This window comes from Athene cunicularia (assembly GCF_003259725.1).
Source record: "Athene cunicularia isolate RWA chromosome Z unlocalized genomic scaffold, athCun1 chrZ_part3, whole genome shotgun sequence".
Taxonomy (NCBI): domain Eukaryota; kingdom Metazoa; phylum Chordata; class Aves; order Strigiformes; family Strigidae; genus Athene; species Athene cunicularia.
The window spans coordinates 14,313,878-14,339,626 of NW_020799144.1; the positions used below are offsets into that span (position 1 = coordinate 14,313,878).

At 40.9% G+C, this 25,749-nt stretch overlaps 1 protein-coding gene across 1 annotated transcript in view; it reads left to right on the forward strand.

The window, feature by feature from the left end:
- Nucleotides 1-25,749, forward strand: part of ADGRV1 (adhesion G protein-coupled receptor V1) — a 312,242-nt gene that overhangs the window by 223,119 nt on the left and 63,374 nt on the right. The window contains exon 90 of the mRNA XM_026866507.1: nucleotides 2,912-3,090. Within this exon, the coding sequence (XP_026722308.1) occupies nucleotides 2,912-3,090 (179 nt within the window). The remainder of the gene's footprint in view (nucleotides 1-2,911; nucleotides 3,091-25,749) is intronic.

A 25,749-nucleotide genomic window follows, 5' to 3' on the forward strand; every position in this document is an offset into this window, starting at 1 on the left:
TCTAAAAGAAAAATCGCTTCACTGAAGTTCGCATTGTGTCTTTAGAGTGAATTTGTAATTGCTTTGCGTTCTGCATCGGAACAATCACTACTTGTACATTTGATCTTACACCTGAGCAGCAGCTGGGAAATGGACTGTACATTTTATTCTTCTGTAGAACTGGTGATTGCTGCAACATGGCAACCGGAAAGGACTTGCTAAAATTAGCTCCACTATTTGTATTTCATTGACTGAATTTTTGGAACATCAAAAGCGGTTGAAGACACGAACTTAGAATTATCAAGATAGAAATGTCACTGCGCGTGAAATGGTGAACTACCCAAACCCCCTTATATCTCTGCAGCAGCACTGGTGTTAAAAGTGTTCTTCTGTGATAAATGAGGTGAAATAGGTAAAGATGACTGAACAAACACAGAGCAAGGACATGAGGTATGGCTTCTTAGAAAGCAATCTCAGTTGGATGACTGAGAACAATGTTCACCAGATTGTCAGAATTAGTAGAACCAACAATCCCGGCACATAATGGCATAAATCAGTTCAAGGATTTTGCTATCTGGAAGTGCTCGCAGTGAAGCACAGCCCCGACAGGACTACAAGGGCACAGAATTTGAAGAATGTTTATTGGCATGAGGTGACATACAGAATCTTGAGTGTGTTTTAAATCCCATGTAAAAGTTGAGAGGGAAGAGGACATTATAAGAGAACAACCAAATCTTTCCACAAAATGCAATGTTTTGGGTTTTTTTCCAAATACCATTTTCATCCATTTAATGTTTTTTCCTGTGAATGTCCAACAATGGAATTACTAGTTTTTCTGTGTTCTTTCAACCCACACAGGACAGTTACAATTATATGGTATGATTCTAAGTTCTTTTGAGGAAAACAGACTTTGCCTTTGTTCACATAGCACCAATCACCAAATGAAAATAAAAAAAGGTCGTAATAATTACTATATAATTAATATAATTACATATACTGGACTTATTTATAAAGTGTCATTCTCTAAGGGAGCATTTAAAATGCTTATTAAACTAATATTTTTTAAAAAAACAAGTTGTTAGCATATGCAATATGCTTTATGATTCATGGATAGAAAGTATTGTATATTCATGCTATATAAACCACAGAAAAAAAACCCTGTAATGATAATTAACTGATGAGACTTACATAAAGAATCCACAAACCACTAATTAAGTTTTTGATTGTGAAAATTCAGTCTGCCTGAACAAACTTGTAGACAAACCCTTGGCTGAGGGTGATCTGCCAAACTTCACAAACACAAATAATCATTTTGCAGTTGTCTTCTCGCTGTATATGGATTTTACCTATTTTAGCAATAGACAGACACAAATTAAGCATATAAATCCAGATTATTTTGTGAAATCCATGTGTAAATAATGGAGAGAGATGAGTATGATTGGGTAAGGGTCAATGAGGGCCTGAAGATGTCTGTCCTCTCTCAGTAGAGACTGTCAAGACAGCCTAGAGGCCTAAGCTTGAACTAGATGCCCTCTAGATAGAAAAAGGCAAAATTAATCCCTTATTCAACCCATATAAAAGACCAGAAATAATTATACAACGTGCTGGTATAATAGGTTTGAAATGGAGGAAGTGAAGGAATATTGTGCAAAACATTTTCATTATGGATAGTTTAGATGTTTATTAGAAAGTAGTACCGTGTATAGATGTGCATACAAAAAATGCTCAGCACATAGGAAAGTGTTTCTACTATTAATTTCTTACAATGCGAAGATCCACGCAAAGCTCTTAAGTGTTTTGTAATACTTGAAGAGCTTCCTTACTCATACTACCAGTTCTTTCAAGAGATTTCAACTATTCCACTTCTTCATTTTGATCCATATATGATTTTAAATTCTTAGTCATGCTGTTTGATGATGAGTTGATGATAAGAAGACACCAATTATTGTAGGGAAGTATTTATATTCACTTGCATTTTCTTCTCAAATGCTTATACAAATATTACGCAGAATCACAGAACCACTGAAACTGCAGGGCTGTCCTGAGACTGCCTACTCCCACACGCTGGCTCAAGCAGAGTCAGCTAGGGCAGGTTGCCCGGGACCATGTTCAGTTAGGTTTTGATGACCTTTAAAGATAGAGACTCCACAACCTCCCTGGACAGCTTGGCCCAGTGTTTGACCATCCCCACAGTAAAAAAGCTTTTTTCTTATGTTCAGATAGAATTTCACATATATTAATTTGTGCCCGTTGCCTCTTGTCCTGCCGCTGGGCACCACTGAGGTGGCTCTGGCTCCCTCTTCATCATACCCTCCCATCAGTTATTTATACGCAAATCCCTCTGAGCATCCTCTTCTCCAGGCTAAACAGCCCCAGCTCTCTCAGCCTCTCCTCATAGAGGAGATGTTCCAGTCTATTAATCATCTTCATGGCCCTTTGCTGGACTTGCTCCATGTTTTGTTGTACTGGTGAGCCCAGAACTGGACCACGTTAGAACTGCTGAAAGAGGTTAGTGCATCTCCTGCAAGAAGATACGTAGAGCTGAATAATAATATAGAAAGATTAAGTAGTGATGAGATTTAGCAATATTATGTCAGTCTTTTCTATGAAGGTATGGAAATCCAAGAAAAAAGCTACTTCTGCACCACAAAGCCATTTTTGAACTGCGAAAATAGTGTTTTCTACTAAACAACATGTCCCTTCCTCTCTGATAGTCTAATTCTAAATCTAACAGTTATATAAATAAGCACGCTTCTTTTATAATCAGTCTCTTTTGATTACTTAAAAGAAGAAAATGAGACCAAAATATGTTTGAAAATGTTTATATATACACATATGCTGGGACAGAAATTTGCCTTTCAGAGTGATTTGTTTTTTGGGATGTCTAAGCATCCACCAAGTCTACTGATTAATATTCTGCATTATTCTTCAGGCTGTTAATTTCTGGTACGTCCTGGTGATGAATGATGAACACACAGAGCGGCGCTATCTGCTTTACTTCCTTTTGAGTTGGGGGCTTCCAGCTTTTGTTGTGATCCTGCTTTTAATTATCCTGAGAGGAATCTATCATCACAGCACAGCACAGATTTATGGCCTTGTCTACAATGATCTGTAAGTTTTCCTTTAACAAGGCACGAGCTAACTATTGTACTCTCTCTTTTGCTTTATATTTAACTTGCTTGCTCGTAGAGAAGGGGATATGCATGCAGCACAACGCAGTGAGGGGCAGGGGGATTCCTCGTTTGGTGGAGGTGAAGCAAGTGTGTCACCCGTATGCAATGCATCACTTCCCATGCAATTAGGCTTTGCTCCAGTTTCTCCACAGTTCCATCCTGGGCTGAGCATTGGCAGAGCCAGCTCGAGCATGTCTGCTTTGTGGGTAAATTATTTATTCTCTTCTGAGATGGTGCAATTCCAGGGTAAAGGATAGAAATGGTTACTGCTGCAAAAGTGAGCAGAAGAGCATGTTTTTCTTCCATTTCATTTCCACGTTTTAAAAAAACACAACACCAAACCCAGCCTTGAGATCCTGCCTCTTAGATTATTAAATATATTCTCTGCTAACAATATTACTACATTAACATGTCAAATAAATTTCCTGAAGTGTTTCTCTTGGAATATAGAATATGTTGTATTACAAACTGTTCCAAATTTGAGCTTTGCTGTAATGCCAATAATTAACACAGCCCTTTAAAAACTATATATAACTTGAGAAAACTGTCCTAATTAAAACAATTCCTAGAACTTTAGACATTTAAGTGGAAAGACACATAGATAAATATTTTTGTTCTCCTTCCCTACCCTTTTTACATTGGCCCCTTTTCTGGCAAAGCTAATCTATAGCTTTGATATAACATAGATAATAGTTATTCTAGGATATGAGGCTATTATGTTTGTTCACTTTGTGTCATAATTACATGCTACATGAGCTGGAAAGTGTAAACAGAAAAATTTTAAAAAATAATATAAGAAAGTACAAGGTTTTTTTTATGGAAACTTCTTATAATGGTGCTTGCAGAGTAAACCCAAACCAGAATATCTGTGCATCATTCCATTATAACTGAACAAAATTCAGTACAGTGGGTTTTTTTTTGTCATACAAAGGGAATTACTTGAGAAGTAGATACTAGAATTCAATATCCGTGTGTCTGAGAATATGCATATACATATATATGTGCAGTTATAAATATTACTTGTATATATATAAATGTGTATGTGCACCGTGTATGATTAGCAGGCATTTAGATCTAAATGAGCTACACTGTGTACTACAAGCTGTCCTGCCATGCTAGCCAAGGTTTACTTCCACGTTAACAGACACCAGCTCTCAGCTCAAATGAATACCTGAGGTCCACAACAGCAGACCATTTCTGATAATGACACGTCAGGGACTGCTGCATAGCTCTACGCCGTCCCATACACACAGATTTTTCTTTGCAGAACGTGGTGAACGAGAGTACTGTATTTTTCTTCATGGTAAAACACTTCCCCGTGTGTAGTAAACACAAGAAATGTGTGTAGCATAATCGTCTTCTGATTGCTATCAGACAGTGGGTTGATGGTATCGCTATGCAGCAAACCACCTTTTCGCAGTTGTTTTCTTTTGATGTCCATGTCTCATTCATTCAAAAACAAGGGAAAAAAAATCCCTGTGTTCTGATAAAATCATCAAATAGAGGAAAATTATCAGTACGACTCATTTGCCCAAATTAAATATAAAACTTTTCCAGCATCTTATTAAAGTGGGCAAATGACAGAAATCATCGCAAGCTTAGTGGGTGTGCAGCGTATTCCAGTTCAGTCAATGTGAACACCGTAAGGAGATACCTGCAAGGATTTTCATAAATAGCATTGATGCTAATTCCTAATTCGAAGAGCACTCTAAAAGTTGCTCTTAATTATATACGAAGACTTTCAAAGGCCTGAATGTAGGAAAGCAGACAGATTGAACTACATCATGTGGTTTGTTTTCTCCAAACCAGGACGTAGTAGTGGAAAAGGTAACAAGGAGATTTCCAAAGTCAAGGTCATTACATGCCAACTTCGGAATTAGCCTCAGAAATAGTTTGAGAACAATGGGGTGATGCCTAGAAGCTCGTTTCATGTGAGAGCTGGAAGGCTGGTTACGATAGTTAAAGCAGTGAAGCCTGTTATCTTAGCTCTCTTCAGGCATTTTTGGATTAGTGTGGTGTCTGACCAACTGGTTTTGCCCCTAACCAGAATGCCATGGGCACAATTAATAGCCAACAGGGTGGCTGTGCTGAAATAACTTAATTTTGTGCTTGTACTGAGCAAAAAATTTGAGCTGTGTTGGATTTTGTGCTTCAAAAGAAGTATTATGACAGGGCCTGGCTTCAGATATGACAAATTCTACACTCAACTGCATGTATTTTGTACAGTAACTCCCATAACATGTCACAGTATAAAGCTATCAGGCTGCTGTGGTGATAACAGTAATATACATGCTGGAGATTATCTTCATAATTAGCAGAGTTTATGCAGGGCATGAACAGTGCATTCTGGCATTATGAGAAATTTTTTATGATACTGATAAATTTGTCTGTATCAATGCCACCACACAGCACGATTTTTTTTTTTTTTTTCTTCAGATCCTAGCTCAATTATGTGTGAAAGAGCTAACTGCCAAGAAAGGGCTGTTTTACTCCTCCCTTTGCCAATTCCCCCATTGCTCAGCTGAAGAGGTGAAAGGCCGTTTGAATAGGGCCGGAAAAATTGCTGATGAAAGCAATCACATCAGCATAGCTGGAATGAAAGGAGCAATGAGATGGGCATTTGCATAGGATGGGGTGGAATGGAGGAAGAGCTGTCTGTCTGGATATCTGTAAAGAAAAATGTGGAGGTTCTGTGAAGACCTGATACAATACCTTTACTAAGGAAAGTAATAAGATTTGATCCCCACTTAAAAATATTCATTAGTTGTTATGCCTTCTTTTAAAAAGGAGTAACAAGTTATTTCAGATGCAGATGTCTATAACTGCACCTCTGCTTAATTTCTGTGTGTAAAACCATTGGGTCAATCATGTCACATTTAACTTCAGAGTAGGGGCATTCTCTGTGTGCAGCTGACCAGCAGAACCGGCCTGAACAGGCACTTGACATCTATCTGGTGTTTTACTTTTTGTACGGTAAAAAGTCTTACATGAAAATTTGTCAGTGTTTGTAAACGAAATCTCTGATGTGTCACTAAATTTCAAGTATCTTTTCTACCCTGTTCTCTAGTAACCGTGCTCTAAAATGTATATCCTTGCTTAAGAATTGCCATGACGGCTGATGCATTAGTGGTTTTTAGTGATAAAAGGCAGGTGTCAGCTCCTTTCAGCTGGCTAATAACTGAAATTTGAATTAAACTTTGAAATGGATGGTTTAAAATCACTCTGAGAGAAATATATTATCCTTTTACATTTCTGAGTTTTTATGTCATACAGTTAATTTTCCAATCCCTGCTTGAATGTACTGCAATCTTCATCTAAAATATCTTCTAAGGACCTAAATGCGATCATTTAGGTACACACTGCTTTTAAAAAGTGTTTCCTTTTGTCATTTCTTATTACTCTGAATGTCACCATGACTTTATGTTGTGACATAGAGACCTCTGGATAACCTGGATAACCTTTCTCTTCTTTTATTATTTTTTTTTCCTTATCTCCCATCTGATTGTCTCTTTTAGAACTATAAACCAAACCTACGGTTTGTGTTTCTTCACATGTTTTTGCACACTTCAGCACCCTTCTTCTCCTCTTGAGAATAATTTTTCTTGTTGAATAAGAAAAATGTATGAACAGATCAGATGAATTCTGATCACAAGAAGACAAGAGTTCAGCTTAAAATTCCAAAGCTCGCTGTTGTTCCCAAAATTCAGACAGTTCAACGTTTGCTGTTGACGTGGCATATACAGCCAGCCAGTCATGGCCTTATTTCTGAAAATCTTTTAGCTGATGTTCTCAGAGTGAATTTAATCTTAGCAATATGTTTAAACTGAGTAATGTATTTCTAATGAATCTCTTGAAGTACAAAGACACAGTTCACCTGCTAAGGTGGAAAACATGGAGGCAAATCAGAACTGTAGATATTGGCAGTAGAGATGGAAAGTGCACTGCAGAGGTGAGGAAGGGGATGTGAGGAATTAGATACAATCTAGCTCCCACCAGCTCCATCCTGGTCCCATTCCTGGTTAATTTGGAGACAAATGTCAGCAATATATGCGTACCATGCATCACAGGGGATTTACAGACTGCAGACAGTTCTAGAAACCAAAGGAGGTAGGGATAGAAAACCTCAGACTGGTGAATGACTTGAGACTAGCAACAATTCAATCATCTTTTACAAGAAAACTGTGTTTGGGTTCATGATGTCACCAAAATCAGGAATGAAACTCCTTAACGCTGGGTTTTCTCACTAATAATCAGACATTATTTAGCCAGGACATGAGAGAATTGGTCCACCTAACATGTAGGTTGGCTCAGCCAAAGCTAATCTCACTCTGTTACATACATATTCATTAAATTTCCCAGAACCAGGTATGTCTACATAGTCATTACTCATGGGGTTGGGTCTCTGAGGGGCTCCATAGGGTCTTTGGCAGTCGTTAGCAGTCGTTAGCTCTGTTTGTTACAGTCCTTGATTACTCATCTACTTCTGACAGTTTTCTAAAGTACATTCTGAGATAAACTGGTGAAAACTATCCTTGTTGATTAAAAAAAAAAAATCTAGGACGACACCTTATAAGTCTCTTGCACTTAAAAAACAAAGAAGCAAGCAAAATGACTTATAAAATAGGAATCCTCAACAATAGCTTTCCAATTTCTCACAGAGCCCAGAAAATTTAATTATCCACACTTGCATACAAGTGAAAATTTCAGTACCCTTGGAAGTCAGTGGAACCACACCCATTTGCAAGGTTTTGCCTTAACTCATGTGAGATCAGAGGCCAGAATTTTTTTAATTACACCTATCAGGTTTTGTTCACAAACATGAGTTTAAAGGTTAATTATGCTACATTCACTGGACTTGTACACAAGGGTACCCAGAGCTATAATAGCTGTTACCAAAAAAAAAAAAAAAAAAAAAAAAAAAAAAAAAAAAAAGACTACTTCTTTAAAATTATTCAGAATTACAGCTCAGAGCTTGAACTTTTAAGTAACTTGGGTGGTTTGAAAACTCTTACATAAAATAGCATTGTATATGTTTTGGATATACTTGAGAAATACTCTTGTTGCAGCTTAAGCTTTGAGCCTGACCTGATCTTCTCCTAAGGAGGCCAAAGGACTGTTTTTATTAGAGTATAAACTAAACCACGTAACCTTTGAAAACGATAAAACTGGAAGTGATTAGACATAACAGAATACAAATTTAAAAGTTTATAAACAAACATCTCCCTGCCCACTGTGGCCTTGCAAAAGCTGGTCAGGCTGGTTTTCAAGCATGGCTTTTGTCAAGCTTCAGCCTACCTTCTTTAACTGAAGCAAACTGTAGAGTTTCCTCTAGTTCCCAGAACAGGATTTTTGGTTATTTCTGAGACATGGTGGTCTGCTCCTTACACTTTTCAGAACTCTTTTTTTTCCTTCTGCCAATCCCTCCAGTTTCTAGAAGTGTCTCTTTTTTTAGCAGCATCATTTATTTGCCCAAGGGAAGAATGATCTCCCCTCTCAGGAGGTCCCAACTGATTCACTAATTTTCCTCTTTAAAATCATCAGTGGCAAACAGACTGACCACAGAAGAACTACATGTACCGTGACAATACTTTAAAATGACAGAAGTATCCATGTATTTGTTTTCAGTGTTAGTGATATGATAATATCTCACAGCAGAAAAATGCTAAGTTAAATGTTCTCACAAATATATCTTGTATCATATTGTCGGTCATGACAATATCTATGAAAATCACAGAATCACAGAATTCCAGGTTGGAAGGGACTTCAAGAACCGTCTGGTCCAACATTTCTTGGCCCAACCACAGTCTAGACAAGACGGCCCAGCACGCTGTGCAGCTTAAAAGTGCCCAGTGTTGGGGAACCCACCACTTCCCTGCGGAGATTATTCCAGTGGCTGATTGATCGCGTTGTGAAAAATTTTCCTCTTGTGTCCAGTCAGAATATCCCCAGGAGTAACTTACACCCGTTACCCCTTGTCTTCTCCTTGTGGCTCTTTGTAAGCAGAGAGTCTCCATCTTGTTTGTAGCCACCCTTTAAGCACTGGAACACGGTGACAAGGTCTCCCCTAAGCCTTCTCTTCTCCAGCCTGAACAAACCCAGTTTTCTCAGCCTTTCCTCACAGGACAGGCTGCCCAGTCCCTTGATCATCTTTGTGACCCTACTCTGGGCCCTCTCCAGCCTGGCCACATTTTTTTTTTTTGTGTACTGGGGACCAAAACTGAACACAGTATTCCAGGTGTGGCCTGACAAGCGTTGAGTAGAGGGGGATAATGACTTCTTTATCTCTGCTGGTGATGCCCTTGTTAATGCAGCCCAGCAGCCTGTTGGCACAGCAGCACGCTGGTCACTCATGTGGAGCTTGTTGTCCACCAGGACCCCCAGGTTCCTTTCCAGAGCTGCTCCCCAGATGGGTAGATTCCAGACTGTGCTGCACACCTGCATGATGTTTTCCCAAGTTCGAGACCTTACACTTGTCCTCCTTGGACTTCCGAAGGTCCTTGTTAGCCCCCTCTTCCAGCTTGTCCAGGTCTTCCCGCAGGGTGGCTCTCCCTTCCCAAGTGCCCACGTACCCACTCAGTTTGGCATCACCAGCAAACTTCATCAGGGTACACCTGGTCCCATCATCCACATCACTTACACAGATATTAAACAGCGTTGGGCCCAGTATCGATCCCTGGGGACCCCACTTGTGACAGGTTGCCAGTCTGAAAAGGAGCCATTTCCCACCACCCTCTGGGTGCAGCCTGTCAGACAGTTCCCCCCCCACTGCACAGACCCCTTGTCCAGACAAATGATGAATGAAAAAGTATGAAAAAAAGATTGTCCTGCACAACTCCTTTCTAGAAAAAACCAAACACTTCTATCTCCTCTACAGTCTAGTTCAAGGCAGAAGTTTTTCCAGCAAAGTCACTGGATCTGTGACTGTGCAGCCACATCCAAGGGACAGGAGAACACAAGGCTGGAAACAATGAACTTCTTCCTGTGACTAAGAGTTAACAAGTCTTCCTGTTACTCACACCGCAGTCTTTCTGAATCAGGTTCTTACACATGGGCAGAACACTGGGCACAAATTAACGTCTAAGGAGCCATGGCCAACATTATTTGGAAAACAAACTTCACAAAAAATGCTTTCCAGTGCCAGGTGCATAGCAGTGGGTCAAGGGCCCTTTGTGTGTCCTCACACGAGTGGGGGGGAGACAGAAATGGATTTCGGACAAAACAAGCAGTGAAGCTGCTGATTGAATGCTCTGTTTCCTTCAGTGAGTCACACCCCGCTGGGTTGTACAGGAGTGGTAAAACAGAGGCGAGGAGACAGCTAGTGCTCTGATACTGTCTTAATTGTTGGTTTGTTAACACCTGTATGCTTAGAGCTGTAAAATGCACAAAAATAAGGGTAGTCTACACTCCCAAAGGTACTTTCATGTGGTGAAGCACAGATGCTAGCGGGGTTTGCATCACTTCCCAGTGTAGTGAAGTGGAAGGCTTGAAAGAAGCACAAACCTGTAAATGATTATCCTCTGCTTTTATATCTGGTGTTAGACAAAGTTGCGCGTGATGAGAAATGTTTACTTCAAAGTCCTGCCAGGGCTGGAAGTTTGAATGATAAGTCCCATCAAAGATTTCTTAAATAAGTTTTAACTCATAGGGATGGGGACAGTCTAGGCTCAGGGCTCAACCCAAATGCTGCTGTAAGGATAAAATCTTCCTGAAACAGATTTCCAGACACTACTTTTAAGTTTTATTTCAAGGGCTACAGCCCCACACCTTCTAATTATTTACTGCCTGCACTTACAAGGAGGACCCTGTAAACCCTTTTTTGTTGGAGACAGAGCCATGCCAGGCTGGTGCACTGACACTTAACCACGTAAGACAAAATAGTGGATGCTGTTCTGGGTCTCACCAAGCTGCATGACTGTTTCACTGCTGGCACACATTCTGGGCACAGATCCCTGGCTTGCTAGCTGTTCCCTAAAATAGAGCCCTGCTTTCTTAAATCCAAGGACTTGTGCCACTACCAGTAACAGGAATTTTTTAGCTTGAGCGAGCTAATTGCTGTCCAAGTATTTGACTGAAGTCTCATGTCCCCTTCCCATATTGCTTCAGAAGTGCTGAATTTAGTCCAGAGACTTAGAACAACATGCTTGAAGCACTAGACTTTTACAGGCAGGAATAGCTAAGAAAATAGCTAAAAATAGCCAGAAAAAAGCATTTAGGGATTTTAATAAACTGTCAGACGTGCTAAGAGGAAGAGGTTTGTATGATGAACGGATGTGGAATTCCCATCCCCTCATACCTAAGCCTTACTTTATATTCCGCGTGGACTTGGAAGTGTCTCCCCACATGGTCTTCTCCTGCTTGTGCTTCCTGTTGTCCCGATTCTTCTACCTCGTTTCTCCTCAGTTCACTGTTGTATCATCTAGGATTTCAAAGCTTTTGCAAACCGCCGTTGCTAGAGCTCAGGACAGAGCAATGCTTGAGCATCTGGATGCGAGGCTGAGCGCTGCGCAAACCACTCAGCTGAAGCAGTAGGGGGAAAAAAGCCTGTATTTTCCACTGGCTAATTTCTCACCACTCACTGCTTTGCCCTTCTCGGCAGGGTAAATTATCCCATGCTGAGCTCTGCGCTACTGTAGGAGAAGTGTTTCTGATGGATCGGAGCTACTTGGGTTATGCCTAAACTGCACTACAATATAGACATTCCCGTATACATATGTATATATGTGTGTACTGGGCAAATTACCCCACTTCCCTGACCTACGGCAACAGTTAAGAGAGTACAAAGTTTGACCTTTTTCTATTCTGTACTCGTGCTTTATTTTCTAAACTCCTCCATTATTTCCAGTGAAGCTGCCTAATGTGCTACCCACTGCTAAGGGTTATTTAGAAACCTCTTACTGCTAAATGTGATGGCTTTAATTACCTTTTATTTATCCCTCATTACCAACATATGTTTTCAATGGAGGACAATAGTTGGGGGTGGGGGCAGGGGGTTGAGTGCTTTTTATATCTTGGCAAATATTTACTGTTAATGTTAAGCAAATGCTAGCATATCAGAAACAGACATAATCGCTGTGCTGTGCTTTTGAAACATTAAAACAAAGAAAGATAAATTCTGGCTGATTTGAGTGATGGAATTTTGAAAGGTGGTTAGAGAAGAATACTTGTTACTAAGGTAAAATTTCCAACCGCTGCTAAGTTCTGACAAACCAAGGTAGTTTTAAAGCATTTGAAGGATAGCTTGTTGTAAGCGAAAGTTGCACCCACAAATGACCCTGGAGCCTGATCCTTCAAACAGGTTCCGATGAGGGGATTTCTGTGCCCATGCAAAACTCCAGACTCTAAAGCCTGTGTAGTACTATGGCAGGAGTAACAGAGAACATCTGCAGGATGAAGGCTTGCATCCCTGCCACTGACAGCTTTAAAAAGCTTCGTATTTCCTTTCAGGTTGTGTAAGAATTTAGCAAGATAGTCCCTCCTACTTCATGATCTTTAATTAGCAGAATGCCGCCTACTGCTACTAAAAAAGATTGTTCTTGGTTTATCTGTTTTCCAACAGTTTAGAAAAGCTTTCATCTGATATGCTAGAATATAACAGGAAATGCTAAAATAAGCAATAGTGAGATCAATATGAGCAACTGGCTCCGACTACTTCATTGACACTGACATGCTATTTATAATAAGTATATATCTAACCTCTTGTATTTGATCTTCCTAAAAAGAGTAGTAAAAAAAAAAAGAGGTTGGGTTTGGGTTTTTTTTTTACTTCACCACGGGCGTGTTCTATGATTTTGTTCTCACATTTAAGTTGTGTGAAGTACACGGGCATTGACTGTATTTAATGCAGCGAGCTGTGCTTTGCAAGGCAAACTCTTGTCTGCGCTATGTAACAGCACCAGTAATTATAATAAAAGTGTATCTCACTGATCTGTGCTAAAATGCCTATGAGAAAAAGGAAGACAGCTTTAGCAGATTGATGTGTATGAGTAGTATTAAATTTAATTGGCGGTATGGCTTATACCGAACCACTACGCCTGACAGAGAGGCCGCAATAGAAGCGTTTGAAGTGCGGGCTTATCCTGGGCATTTATTGTGTTACAACAAAACACGCAGATTAGAAAAAGCACACATACTAAATACTGTTTTGAAGTGGGGGAAAAAGGCTTTCGCATGACATTTTTTGGCATGTTTTTCTTCATGCCAAAGGGCAGGACTGTGAAAATGTGCTTTATTTATGTTTGACAGTTTGCACATAGAAACATCTTTATCAGCTAGATTTACCTTAAAATCCTTGGTTGAATGAATGGATAGAAATAGTAAGCTGGTTGGGAGTGTCTGCCTGCCCTAAAATCTAGTACAAGGGGAACATTTTCTTGCATGTGAGAAACTGTAACAAGTATTAAATAGTAAAAAAAAAAACAACCAAAAACAAAAAAATAACCATAATAACATGATGATTGTTTCAAAGCCATTGATAATGGCTGATGCACATGGGGAAGAAGCCTTAAATATAAACAGGAGCAAGATAATTAAGGAGGAAAATAATTAACTGAAATCAGACTCCTAACTCCTTACATAATTTTAAATTTGCCGTGTTAGCAAGAACCCTGCTCTAAGAGATTTCAAACCCGCTGCTACCAGCATATTTTCCTGGTGGAATGCTGAAGGCTCCAAGTCTTCTGGGACTTCTGGGATGATCTGCCTGGGGACTCCAGATCTTCCAGTGCCTTGGAAGCCTAACCTGTATTAATACAGTGCTTCTGCTAAGTGCTTGCTGCTTCTCCTTTGGTGCTTCTTCAGTATTAACTTTCACAGGAGGGGGGAAAAAAAAAAAAAAGAGGAAAAAGAAAAAAGTATAAAATTGTTCTGAGAACTTTCCAGAGGATGGCATAATGAGAAGACTGAAACACAGTGGGCCATGTTCTAAAACAACAGCAGATGACATTTTGGGTTCTTATTATAGAAAAGCATTGCTTAGGCATTTTATTTTTCTCCTTTTCCCAACTGTTTAGCTCTACAGTGACAGCAGCAGTAGAGAAAAACAAGGAAATTGTATTTTGCTTTATTATGCAATAGGTCTGGTTTATTGACAAGGCTGTTGTTGCACACACTGACTCAAACTGAATCTTCTGAAGATCCTGTTCTTCGCTGTTTCAAAACAGCATCTTGGCACTTCTTCATTCTTTGTTCGTGGTGGACTGGATTTTCCCCACTGTTTTCTATCATCGGTAGTTATTCTGTACCTCCGTTAACGAATACGGTGCTATTCATAATGAATTCTAACGTGAGTCAATGTGATAACGGTCAAATTTCTAGCAGCAGTTCCCACTGATACAGGGTTGTCTTTCAAAAAATTGTTGGGACAATCTGTCCAAATGTAAACAAGAGTGAGCAAGCCTTGGACTGGTTTCTGGCAATTGCAAGTTCCACTGCTTTCTGAGTTTACATTTCTTAACCCAAATGATCTAACTGTATTTTCATTACCTTTTTCCCCCCTTCTTCTCCTCTTCTCCTCACTCTTTTTCTTCTTCTTTTTTTTCTTTTTTTTTTTTTTCTTTTTTTTTTTCTGCATAGAGGAAAGAAACTAAAAGAAAACTAAATCATGCCAAAGGGTCGACTGCCACATTATCACTCTATAAACTCTGGAAAAACTGTCATTAAACATTTTGCATTTCATTTGACACATCCAGTAAAAAAAAAAATATAAATTTCCCTGTGTTGAATTATATATGAAATAAAAGGTATGGGCCCATCTCTGAGCTAATCCGCATGAGATATTAACTGATTTTAATTAATCAAACACAACTTTCTTTTTCGTTCATACCAAACAATATCCACAGCACTAGCATGGGCAGTAAAAGGTTTCTTGGGTTCATTTTCCCATCATGCCGATGAGGTGACAGAGGCTAAGTACAGCACTGGATCAAAGGGGTCAGTCTAGCTGTGTTGTGCTTTGGGCAGTAGTGTTTGATTACAGAAGTCTCAAAATTGACTTTTTTCATAGCTGTACTGGACTCTTTGGGGCACTTTTTATGGTTCATAGGAGGTTTGCTTTGCTTTGACCATAAGCAGATGATGTTTGGTGCTCCAGGGAAAATCCCCTATTTCCTTTTGAGGAAAAGTGATTAAACAAAAGCAAAAATAACGTCATGGTGTTGCCTTTGAGCTGCAGCTATAAGGAAAGCACTCGCCTTTTAATTTTTTTCCCCAAAATAATTCCAGAGATATACACAACCTTTCTCAATCAAGTGTTTTGCTGAAATTATAGAGTGAAAAGTGTTTTTCCCCCCGGATTCCAGTTTTTTTTCCACCACATCCCTTAGGTAAACAGGGTGAATTGAACCAGGAATCTTTTACATTTTTACATCAGAATTTGTGCCGTTTTCTCCATGGATCAAGGCCACATCCAAAAGTAGGATAACCTGTGAAAAAGCTGGTGGAACGTCGTGGCCATGGGTTTATGAAGAGCTTGCACAGCGTGCAGAGAGTAAGATTTCTTGCACAGGTGCATGTAAGATGTAGCTCCAACCAGACAGGTATTTTGGGGTCATGGGGTTAGAGGCTCGGTGTTTGTGTCTGTGCGAGGTGCCCCATCTCCCCCAGAGAACTGTGCCAGCTTCGGGACGCTCACTGCAAGAAGCAGCTTATCTCAGTGTTTCTGCAGCACGCCGACAGTGTCTAACCAAGCACAGCTTTGTAAAACCCGGCTGATAAACAGCTGGTGGAGCCAGTCATGCTCACCCTTCAACAAGTGGCGGTTTCTCATCCCGGGTCTAACAGACGTGAGAGCGATGCCAACCATGCCCCTTGCTGGAGGTGGCTGTGAGGGGACCCGAGCTCCTCAGACATTGACCTTGGCCGTGGCTCAGCAGCAGCACGCAGAGCCAAAAGCCGAGCTTTGCTAGGCGGCCTCGCAGGCAAGCTGGTCTCCTATCTGCCGTGTCACCATCTGGGAGAGGCAGATGCAGCGCTTTTGATGAGGAGCACGGGGGTGCAGACGCTCTGCAGGCTCAGAAATTTAGGGGTTTTTTTTCAGACTGCTTGTGAGGAAAGAAACTCGTACTTCCTCCAGAGCAGTAACGCGGCGAGTTTCCGTTCTGCGCCGTGTCCTGCACACGCTGTACTGAGAACGGCCTCTGTTTGCAAAGCAAGGGCGGAAAAAAAAAAAAACAACAAACCACCCTGAAAACCCCAAACAAACAAGAGACTATATACTGCAAAACCCTCTGTTAACATCCAGAGCTGGAGATTCCCTGGCTGCGTTGTTTGGAGGCCAGAACTGAGAGAAGGTTTTTTTAAAAAAAAACAAACCTCGCTCGTATCAGGGTGGGTTGCCTGTGGTTTACTTATCAGCAAGAACATTCATTTGTATTAGTGGTTTTCGATTGTCAGTAACAACACCAACATGAATTTACAGTAGGAGTTCAGCAAACACCTCATTGTTTAAGTTTAAAAGACAATCTTTACAAATGCTGGCACACTGTATTACATTTCTAATTTTCTTTTTTTTTTTCCCCTGACATTTTCTTAGCTTTCCTAAATGCCTTATCTTACTGGTAAAAAGCCTACTTATTTTTAACAAATTTACTTTCTAAGTTACAAGAGGTTTTTTTCAGAACTAGAAGCAACAGGAACTGACATTTAAATAGCTTCAAATACCTTTCATGCAGAGAGAAGTGTAATATTTACAACTGTTCTGTCTGTCATCTTAAATTTCAGAGGTGCTTTATACATCACAGATTATTCTTTGGGACTAGAACTGACTAATATTAGAAAACTTTTTACTTTGTAAAATACAATTCCAGCAGAGTGCCAGTTTAAAAAAAAAAACCACTGTAGTTGTCATACACCCTTTAGTTTCAGTACAGTATTTGGAACACAGTTCCCACTGTAAATTTTTTTTGTGGAAAGAAATAAGCAAAATATTTCCAGTAAGAGCATGAACATATGTAAATACCACTTTAAAATCTTAACCTGTCTAGTTAGAAATTTCCAGTGTGCAATGAATACATTTGCAGTATTTTTTTAATAAAATCAGAATCTGAGCTATTTTATAACGTTGTATTAAAACTTGATTTCAGAAAATCTGTTTAAAATCTGATATAGTCGAGATAATTTGGCCAACAGGGGTTAAGCATGTAGTTAGTTCGCAAGTCATTTAAAAAAAAAAAAAAAAAAAGTGGCAGGGATTTTCCAAAGAATATAGGAGAGCTGGTGGGCAACCACATCCTGCCAAAGCGATGTCAGTGGGATGTGGGCTGTGTCATGCCTCTTTGAAAAGCTTCAGCAACACCCTTTGACTCAGTTATAAACCAGTGCTGCTTTCACCTTGACATATGGGCATTTATTGGGGTTACCTGATGCAAATATAAATCTGATAGCTCTGCCCTGGTTATTTTGAGCTACCCTTTTGTTGCAGAGCAGACAAAAAAACCCAAACAAACAAACAAAAAACCCCAAAAAACAAATAAACTATTTCCTGAGAGGAATCTGTTGCTAAAAGAAACCCTAACATATATTGGAGAGTCATCAAAATATGAATCCATGACACATTTCAGTCTGCCTCCACTGCTTGAACAACCTCTCTGGCTTGCCAAGTGTAACTTGGAGTACCCTGAGGTGGCTGTAATTTACGCTGACCAGTGTGAAATTGTTCTGCCCTGCTCAGTCCTGTAGAAAAATCAGCCTAGCCGGAGTGAAGGTCCTTGCTTAGTGGACTCATACAAAGGTTTCTGAAACACTGAATCATGAAAGCAGACGTAGTGTGTTTTCCTGAGTCACCATACCACTGTGCTTGCCTTCTGCTTGCCTTCCACTGCTTGATTTACCCAAGCCATGTCATTTTTGCTTTTAAAACTTGCCGTGTGCCCACGGTTGTTATGAATAATGAGCAATTAGAAATGCAGAGTGCATCTGACCATTAATGCTTGGCTTCAGTACAGCTAACGTGGCCTTTGAGTCATTTTTATCAAGGCATCCATGACCTTCGTCATAATGCACGCCATTAATTAAATCTGGCCAGGGATGTCAAGGGTAAGAAGAAAAGATTCCATAGGTATGTCGGTGATGAAAGAAAGACTAGGGAAAATGTGGGTCCTCTCCAGAAGAAAAGCAGAGACCTCCTTACCCAGGATATGGAGAAGGCTGAGGTACTCAATGACTTTTTTTCCTCAGTCTTCACCAGCAAGGGCTCCAGCTCCTGAGGGAACTGGCAGCTGAAGTGGCTAAGCCACTATCCATCATATTTGAGAAGTCATGGCAGTCCGGTGAAGTTCCTGCTGACTGGAAAAGGGGAAACATAAACCCCATTTTTTAAAAGGGAAATAAAGAATACCTGGGGAGCTACAGGCTACTCAGTCTCAGCTTTGTGCCTGGCAAGATCATGTAGTGGATCCTCCTGGAAACTCTGCTGAGACACGTGGAAAACAGAGAGTTGATCAGTGACAGCCAATGTGGCTTCACTAAGGGCAAATTGAGCCTGACAGATTTGGTGGTCCTCTACAACCAGTGCTGGTGGATAAGGGAAGAGCAACTGTTGTCCTCTACCAGGACTTGTGCAAAGCATTTGACACTGTCTTGCATGACATCCTCGTCTATAAATTGGAGAGACATGGATTTGATGGATGGATCAATCACTCAGTGGATACAGAATTGGCTATATGGTCACACTCAAAGAGTTGTGGTCAACAGCTCAATGTCCAAGCGAAGAGCAGTGACGAGTGGTGTCCTCAGGGATCGGGGTTGGGACTGATGCTGTTTAACATCTTTGTTGGCAACATGGACAGCGGGATCGAGGTGCCCTCAGCAAGTTCACTAACAACACTAAGCTGTGTGGTGTGGCCGACAGACTGAGGGATGGGATGTCATCCACAGGAACCTTGACAGGCTGGAGAGGTGGGACCATGTGAACCTCATGGAGTTCAACAAGGCCAAGGGCAAGGTCCTGCCCACGGGTCAGGGCGATCCCCAGCACAAACCCAGGCTGGGCGAGGAGGGGCTGGAGAGCAGCCCCCAGGAGAAGGACTCGGGGGGGTTCACGGGGTGGAAACTGCCTGTGAGCCAGCACCGTGCGCTGGCAGCCCAGAAAGGCCCCGTGTGCTGGGCTGCACCCAGAGCAGGGGGGGCACAGGGCCAGGGGGGGATTGTCCCCTCTGCTCCGCTCTGGGAGACCCCCCTGCAGGGCTGGGTCCAGCTCGGGGGCACCAACAGCAGAAGGACATGGACCTGCTGGAGCGGGGCCAGAGGAGGCCACGGAGATGCTGGGGGTGCTGGAGCCCCCCTGTGAGGACAGGCTGGGAGAGTTGGGGGGTTCAGCTGGAGGAGAGAAGGCTCCGGGGAGACCTTAGAGCGGCCCCCAGGGCTGAAAGGGGCTGCAGGAACAGGGGGGGGACTCTTGATTGGGGATGTAGGGATAGGACGAGGGGAAATGGCTTTAACCTTAAAGAGGGGAGATTTAGGTTAGATGGAAGGAACAAATTCTCCCCTGTGCGGGGGGTGAGGCCCTGGCACAGGTTTCCCAGAGCAGCTGTGGCTGCCCCCTCCCTGGCAGGGCTCAAGGCCAGGTTGGACGGGGCTTTGGGCTACCTGGGCTGGTGGGAGGTGGCCCTGCCTGGGGCAGGGGGTGGGACTGGATGATCTTTAAAGTCCCTTCCAACCCAAACTGTTTTATGATTCTGTGATTATGCAGCTGCAGTACATTATTATGACTGTTTTTTCTGCAGTGGCTGGAGTGTTCTGCTTCAGACAAAAATGCTCCAACACTGCTCTCAGTTTTTGAAACAGCACAGACATAGCATTCAGTTCTGCTGTCTGGGAAATTATGACATCCAAATTTGCAAACAGACCAATTTATGTTTAGGACTTTATTTATACATTTTCTAATTTTAACTACTGAAATATGACTATCACAGTATGAAATTAGTGTAATGAATCAGTATTTCAATACACTCTGTTAGTTGATTTTAATTTACATATAAACACTGTAATAAGACTGTAAGGAGACACATTCTCCTAATCATCATTGGGTTTTATGTAGAAGTTTGATCTTGCCACTGTAAGTCAAGACAAAAGAAAATAAAAATCTGGTGTATGAGTTTTTAGGATCAACTTGAAATACTATAACGGGGGCTGCTTCTCTCCAGCTGTTAGGTATCCACCATCACCAAAATTAACAATATCACTAGGTCTCCTACAGTTGAGGAGGTTACTACTTGTCACTTCCGAAAACATTTTAAATTATAAAACGATGCCTCAAACTCCAAACATTCCTGCCAAATAAAAGAGCTCCAAGAACTGATACCTGGCCCAAAGGTTAAGTGGCACAGACTGGTTGTCGTTCACATTTGTCTGAACTCTCTCCTGTAGCCAAAACTGTAGAGCACTTGGTCCTGTACCTGCTCTGTTCTCTGCAAAGAGTCCTCGTAGGGTTAAAATGTATTGCTTTGTGTGATTTTCTTTCTTTCAATTCAGAGTATTTGAAACAACATGAGAGCTGGCTTGACAGCAGCCAGGGAACTGTTTTTATAACGTGAAAGCGAGGGTACGTGTGGTGTGCCCTCACAGGTGGCACGTGGGCATCTTTGAGAGCCTGTACTGGGTCTGGCTGAGATGGAGTTAATTTTCCCCATAGCAGCCCTCCCCGTAGCAGTGCTGTGCTTTGTACCGGTAGGTAGAAATGTACTGATAGGTGTCTGCTGCTGAGCAGCACTGGCACAGCACCAGGGCAGTCTCCCCAACATCTCCCCCTCACCAGTAGGCTGAGGGTGGTCAAGATCCTGGGAGGGGACATAGCCCGGATGGCTGCCCCAACCTGACCAAAGGGATACTCCATACCGTATGACATCTGCTCAGCAATAAATCTAAGAGAAGGGGAGGGGGAACATTCATTATTACATTGCTTGTCTCCTGGGGCAACCACTACGTGTACTGAATCTCTGCTGGACATCACCCGAGCAGACATATTGTGCCAACGTGGGACCAACATTTGTTTGAAAAATGTTGTTTCAAGCTATATTTACATGTAAATGCATTCATAAACACAGAGAGACCTGGCTGTCTAAGCACTGTCCAGGCAGCTGTAATCCCCTATAGTGTACTCTTTGACCTGGCACTCACATTCTCAAAAGCCTTGTAAATATTTTCTTGCATCACTAAGTTTTCTTTGTACGCTGCAAATTGGAAATTGTAATCTTTATAGCCTAGACCTAATATGTAATAAGTATAGATGGTAGAAGCATTACTCAGTAATATTTTTTGCATGCCATGCTATTACTCAGAGCACACCTGAAACTAATGGTTGCTTTCTGAAGGCTTATTTAAAAACTGTAATGCTTGGCATGCTTCCACGCCTACTATATTGCATTGCACTTTGCCCTTTGTGAAAGAAAAAAAAATATCTTTATTGAGGGCTTGTTTTAGAGTTCTTCTCTTTGTGTCTTATACATATGTTTTAGAGAGGGATTGTCTAACCACTAGCAGGATGCAAGACATATTAGTGGTAAAAGTAAAAGTTTTTGGTAAATGTTGTTTTAGGTGCTGGATGAAGTAAACACTGCATTGTTAAACTGGAGCTACAGATGTGCTTTTCATCCTTGATCACTGGAAGGATTACTTTTCCTATTATCTAGTTTGGATTGTGCAATATTTTAGTTGATTATGGATATAAATGAGCTTGCTTATCATCAGAGGCACTCGCAGGAAACATCCCAGTAAAATACCAAATAGAATGTAAATAAAATGCATGCTGGGCATCTTCTCTGGGTGTGTGCAGGTATCCTGTGCATGTGCGTAGTTAGCAGTTGTTGATAATGAAAGGAAGGGTAATGGGAGAAAGGAAGGGGAGGAAGGAAAAGAGGAAAGAAAAGACAAGATGAGTCAAAGAAAGAAAAGGAGTAGATAAAGAATTATTACAGTGGAAAATGAAAGCTCAGCTGATCTTTTTGATTTCCTACTTCGGGCTTGACTGTGGATTGCCTAGGAAATGTTTAACAAGTGTTCACCAGAAGAGAAAGCTTTATCTACATTAGAACTGAGCTTCTGGGGCTTCATTGGAAAGGATGGTTCAAACACAGAAATAAGAGCTGCCTAACATCTTTCATTGTAAGGCATGTGCTGTAGACATTTTTAGTTTGTTTTTGTTTGTTTTTTTTTCCCCAAATATTAATTTCTGGGCTTGAAAGTACCCCACTATTTTGTGTCTGGATCCTCTTTTAAGGGACCTAGTCCCGAACCTTGTGAATCTGCTACATACAGCTAACCCCTTCTGTATCTACTGTGTTCCCCATCCCCAGTATTGGTGTAGTTGTGCAAGGTTTAATTCTTGCCGGGATGAGAGAGCACGTGGCAACAGGACAGTAGTTTAAGCCTTTCAGCTTGTATTTTCCATCAAGAAAAATGTACCACAACATGGAGAAAGTATTCTGCTTTTCCTTCTTAACTACTCATAGACTGACAGTTCCTTTGCCTACTTGTAGTTTGCTGATACATGTCCCTTCTCTTTAGGAAAAAGCAAAAGCAAAACCAACCCCTTTTTTTTTTTTTTTTTTTCCCCCCTCAGTTTGTTCAGAGCAGAACACTTTTATAAGACCTCTGATAGCCTTCACAGCTCTGCTGTGAACTTTCTTTATTCAATTCATGGTTTTCAAGTGTGCCAGAGCTAGACACAGCTTGTCCCTGAGGTGTCTATATTGCTGACTAGAGCAGAACAGTTACTTCATATGTGCTGCAGCACATACTGCTGTTCATACACCCAAGTATGACTTTTACCTCTTTGGAACAGCATAAGGATACAACCCATGTTCTAGTTAATATGGTCCTCAGTAATTTCCAGATTTTCTTCTGCAGAATTAAGAACTAGCCACTGAGTGTGGTATGTGTGTAGTAGGTTTTACATTTTCTTTCCTTGCAGTGCATCCTGCTGTGTAATTTAAATAGTGTCAAAAGTTTCTAAGTGCACTTATGAACCAAACCTGTAGCCTCGCGAAAGAATAGAATCGTTTATCTGATGTAGTCTGTTGTCCAGAAAACCATCCTGATTTTTGCTTTTTATTTCTTCATCAGCTGAATGTTTTATTATGTCTCGTATTTGTTCAGTTTCTGACCTTTAGAGCAATATTAGTATAAAACATACCAAGTCATCTAAAATTTCCCTATATATTCCAAGACATACTGTAAAAGACTGTCAACAGACTAGCTGTGTTCTCAGGTAAATTTTTCAGAATACTTAGAATAAACTTCTCAAGGAAACATGACTTCAGAATATCCTTCAAATGTTGTTCAACATCTTCCTTGGTTACTAATGGACTGGAAAATATTACATTTGCCTCATATAATACAAGCCTGGGATGAAGGAGTTTCCATTCAAATTTACCACAGCACAAAGCTGGGAAAGAAGTACATTGAATGTCAGTTATAATTCATAATATTATTGATATCTGAGATCTCTTCTGAAAAAAGTGGTGTGGTATTCAGTGGGGACATGTGGAAAGAATTGTATCTTGCCAAGAATAATTAGCTATGCAAAAATAGGATGGGGAATAACTGGCTGTTTACCAGTTCTTCATGAAAAAAAATATCGTGCATATTGTGGATGATAAACTGAGCATGAGTCAACAACTTCGTGCTATGGAACAAAAGGCAGACATGGTATTGGGCTATATATAAAACAACTTCGTCTTAAGGAAACATAAAGTCCTTCCGCTGTAGTCAAGTACTGAGATAAAATGCTGTCAAACGTGCTGGACCCTATAATTTAAGAAATACATAAGCAAAGTGGTGTAATTAATGAGACTGGCAAAGGTCTTAAATATAAAATATTCTCAGAAAGACTGAAAGATCTAGGACTGTTCTGATAAAAGAAGACCAAGGGGGGAAATTGTAGCAATTTACAAGTAGATAAAGAAATGTTGCAGCAAACAAAGGAAAAACCTGTTTCCCACATCTGTGTTGGCTATGCCAAGACATAATGTGAGCATGCTGCACCAAGAAAGAGTTCGGTTTAACCATGGGAAATGGTCTCTAGAGGTGAGCACCGTGAAGCACCGAAACAGGTTTCTGAGAGAGGTCGCATGTTCTTTATCGGGCTGGACAGACGTCAGGCAGTAAGGACCTAGGGTGTTGTATAGAGAAAAACTGTTTCACGGAGAGAAAAGCTTTTTTGCACAGTACAGTTTCCTTTAGTAAAATGTTCACATGGACAGCAAGTCATTTCTGATGGTACCTCAAAAATATTTTCAACTTCTCGCTCGTGTTGAACCATCCCGTGGCTGCGTCCATGATACCACCACAGGCCAACACTTGCTGCAGTGTTGGGTACCAAGGTGGCATCTGTTACACATGCAGATATTTTATGGCTGGCTTGCAAATTTACTATCTGTGCAGTAAAGCTCAAAAAAACCTTCAAGTAAATGCTACACCACCTTCCATTGCCCAGGGCAGTGATGAAATGCATCAGATTGGGCCACGCTCTTTAATTCAGTCTTTCACTGAGTTTTAAAAAGTGTTAAGTCTGTGTTTTCAGGGTGCTGTGTGGTCTGTTGTTAGTGTATCTGGAAGGGTGCATGGACTATGGATCTAAACCCGTGTGTTTTAGGCACTGTGAATCTTTGTACAATCTCATAGAAATCTCTAGAATCTTATCTACCCTAGAAACAGAAATTTATCTGGTGTGAAAGTGGCTTGCATTTCCTCAGGAACTAGTGACTGTCATCTCAAATGTTAACCACTTTTAAGTTTATCATGCCTTTTCTAGTGGGTTTTCTTCATACCAGTTCATAGAAACAAAAGCATTAAAAAAAAACAAAACAAAAAAAACCAACCAAACAAAAAACAATGCATACAAAAAAACGTCCACGTTTCTTTCCCTGTCAGAGGAGTGGAAAACAAAACACAACACAAAGATTAATCTTGTTGCTTGATGTATTTATGGATAATGACTACTGTTACAATATAAGGCAAAGAAGAATGGAACTGTATAATCTGTTCAAGTTGAGAACTGGTCAGGTTCAGGAGGCTTTGGCACTGCAAACGCCAACACGTTATCTGCTCTGAGGGTATGCCCACCACTGATTTGGTCTCAGTTACTAAAACTAGCATTTCCTGTGTACGGTTTTAAAGTAAATAAGCCTTATTTTTTTGTTTTCTTTTAAATGCTCTGCTTTAAAGCTCGGTGGCTCATGAGCCGCTCTGCATTGGTTCACTGTGTGGATTCCACCATCGTGGTGGAAGGCCATGTGCGTAAAACTTCACCAATCCTGAACTGCGTGTGAAGTGTCCATGGCTCAGGTCCTTTAGCTTGATGCAAAGGGGATTAAAATGCTGCAGCATTGCCTGGACGCTGACTGTTCCGGGTTTGTACCTCACTGCCGAAAGGTGCAAAGGTATTTGATATAAAGAAGAGCAGTATTCCACAACAAGCAGAGAGCTGGAAGAGGGGACCAGAGGGAACAGCATAGACCCCAGTAGGTTAATGCACTAGATGCAGACCCACCCAGGAGCAATTTGTGAGCTGACATTGCAGACAAACATCCAGCAGAGAAATGAGTTTATCGGTGATTCTGAGATGCAAGAGATCAAATCTTCTCAGAGGGTTACATTTAACAAC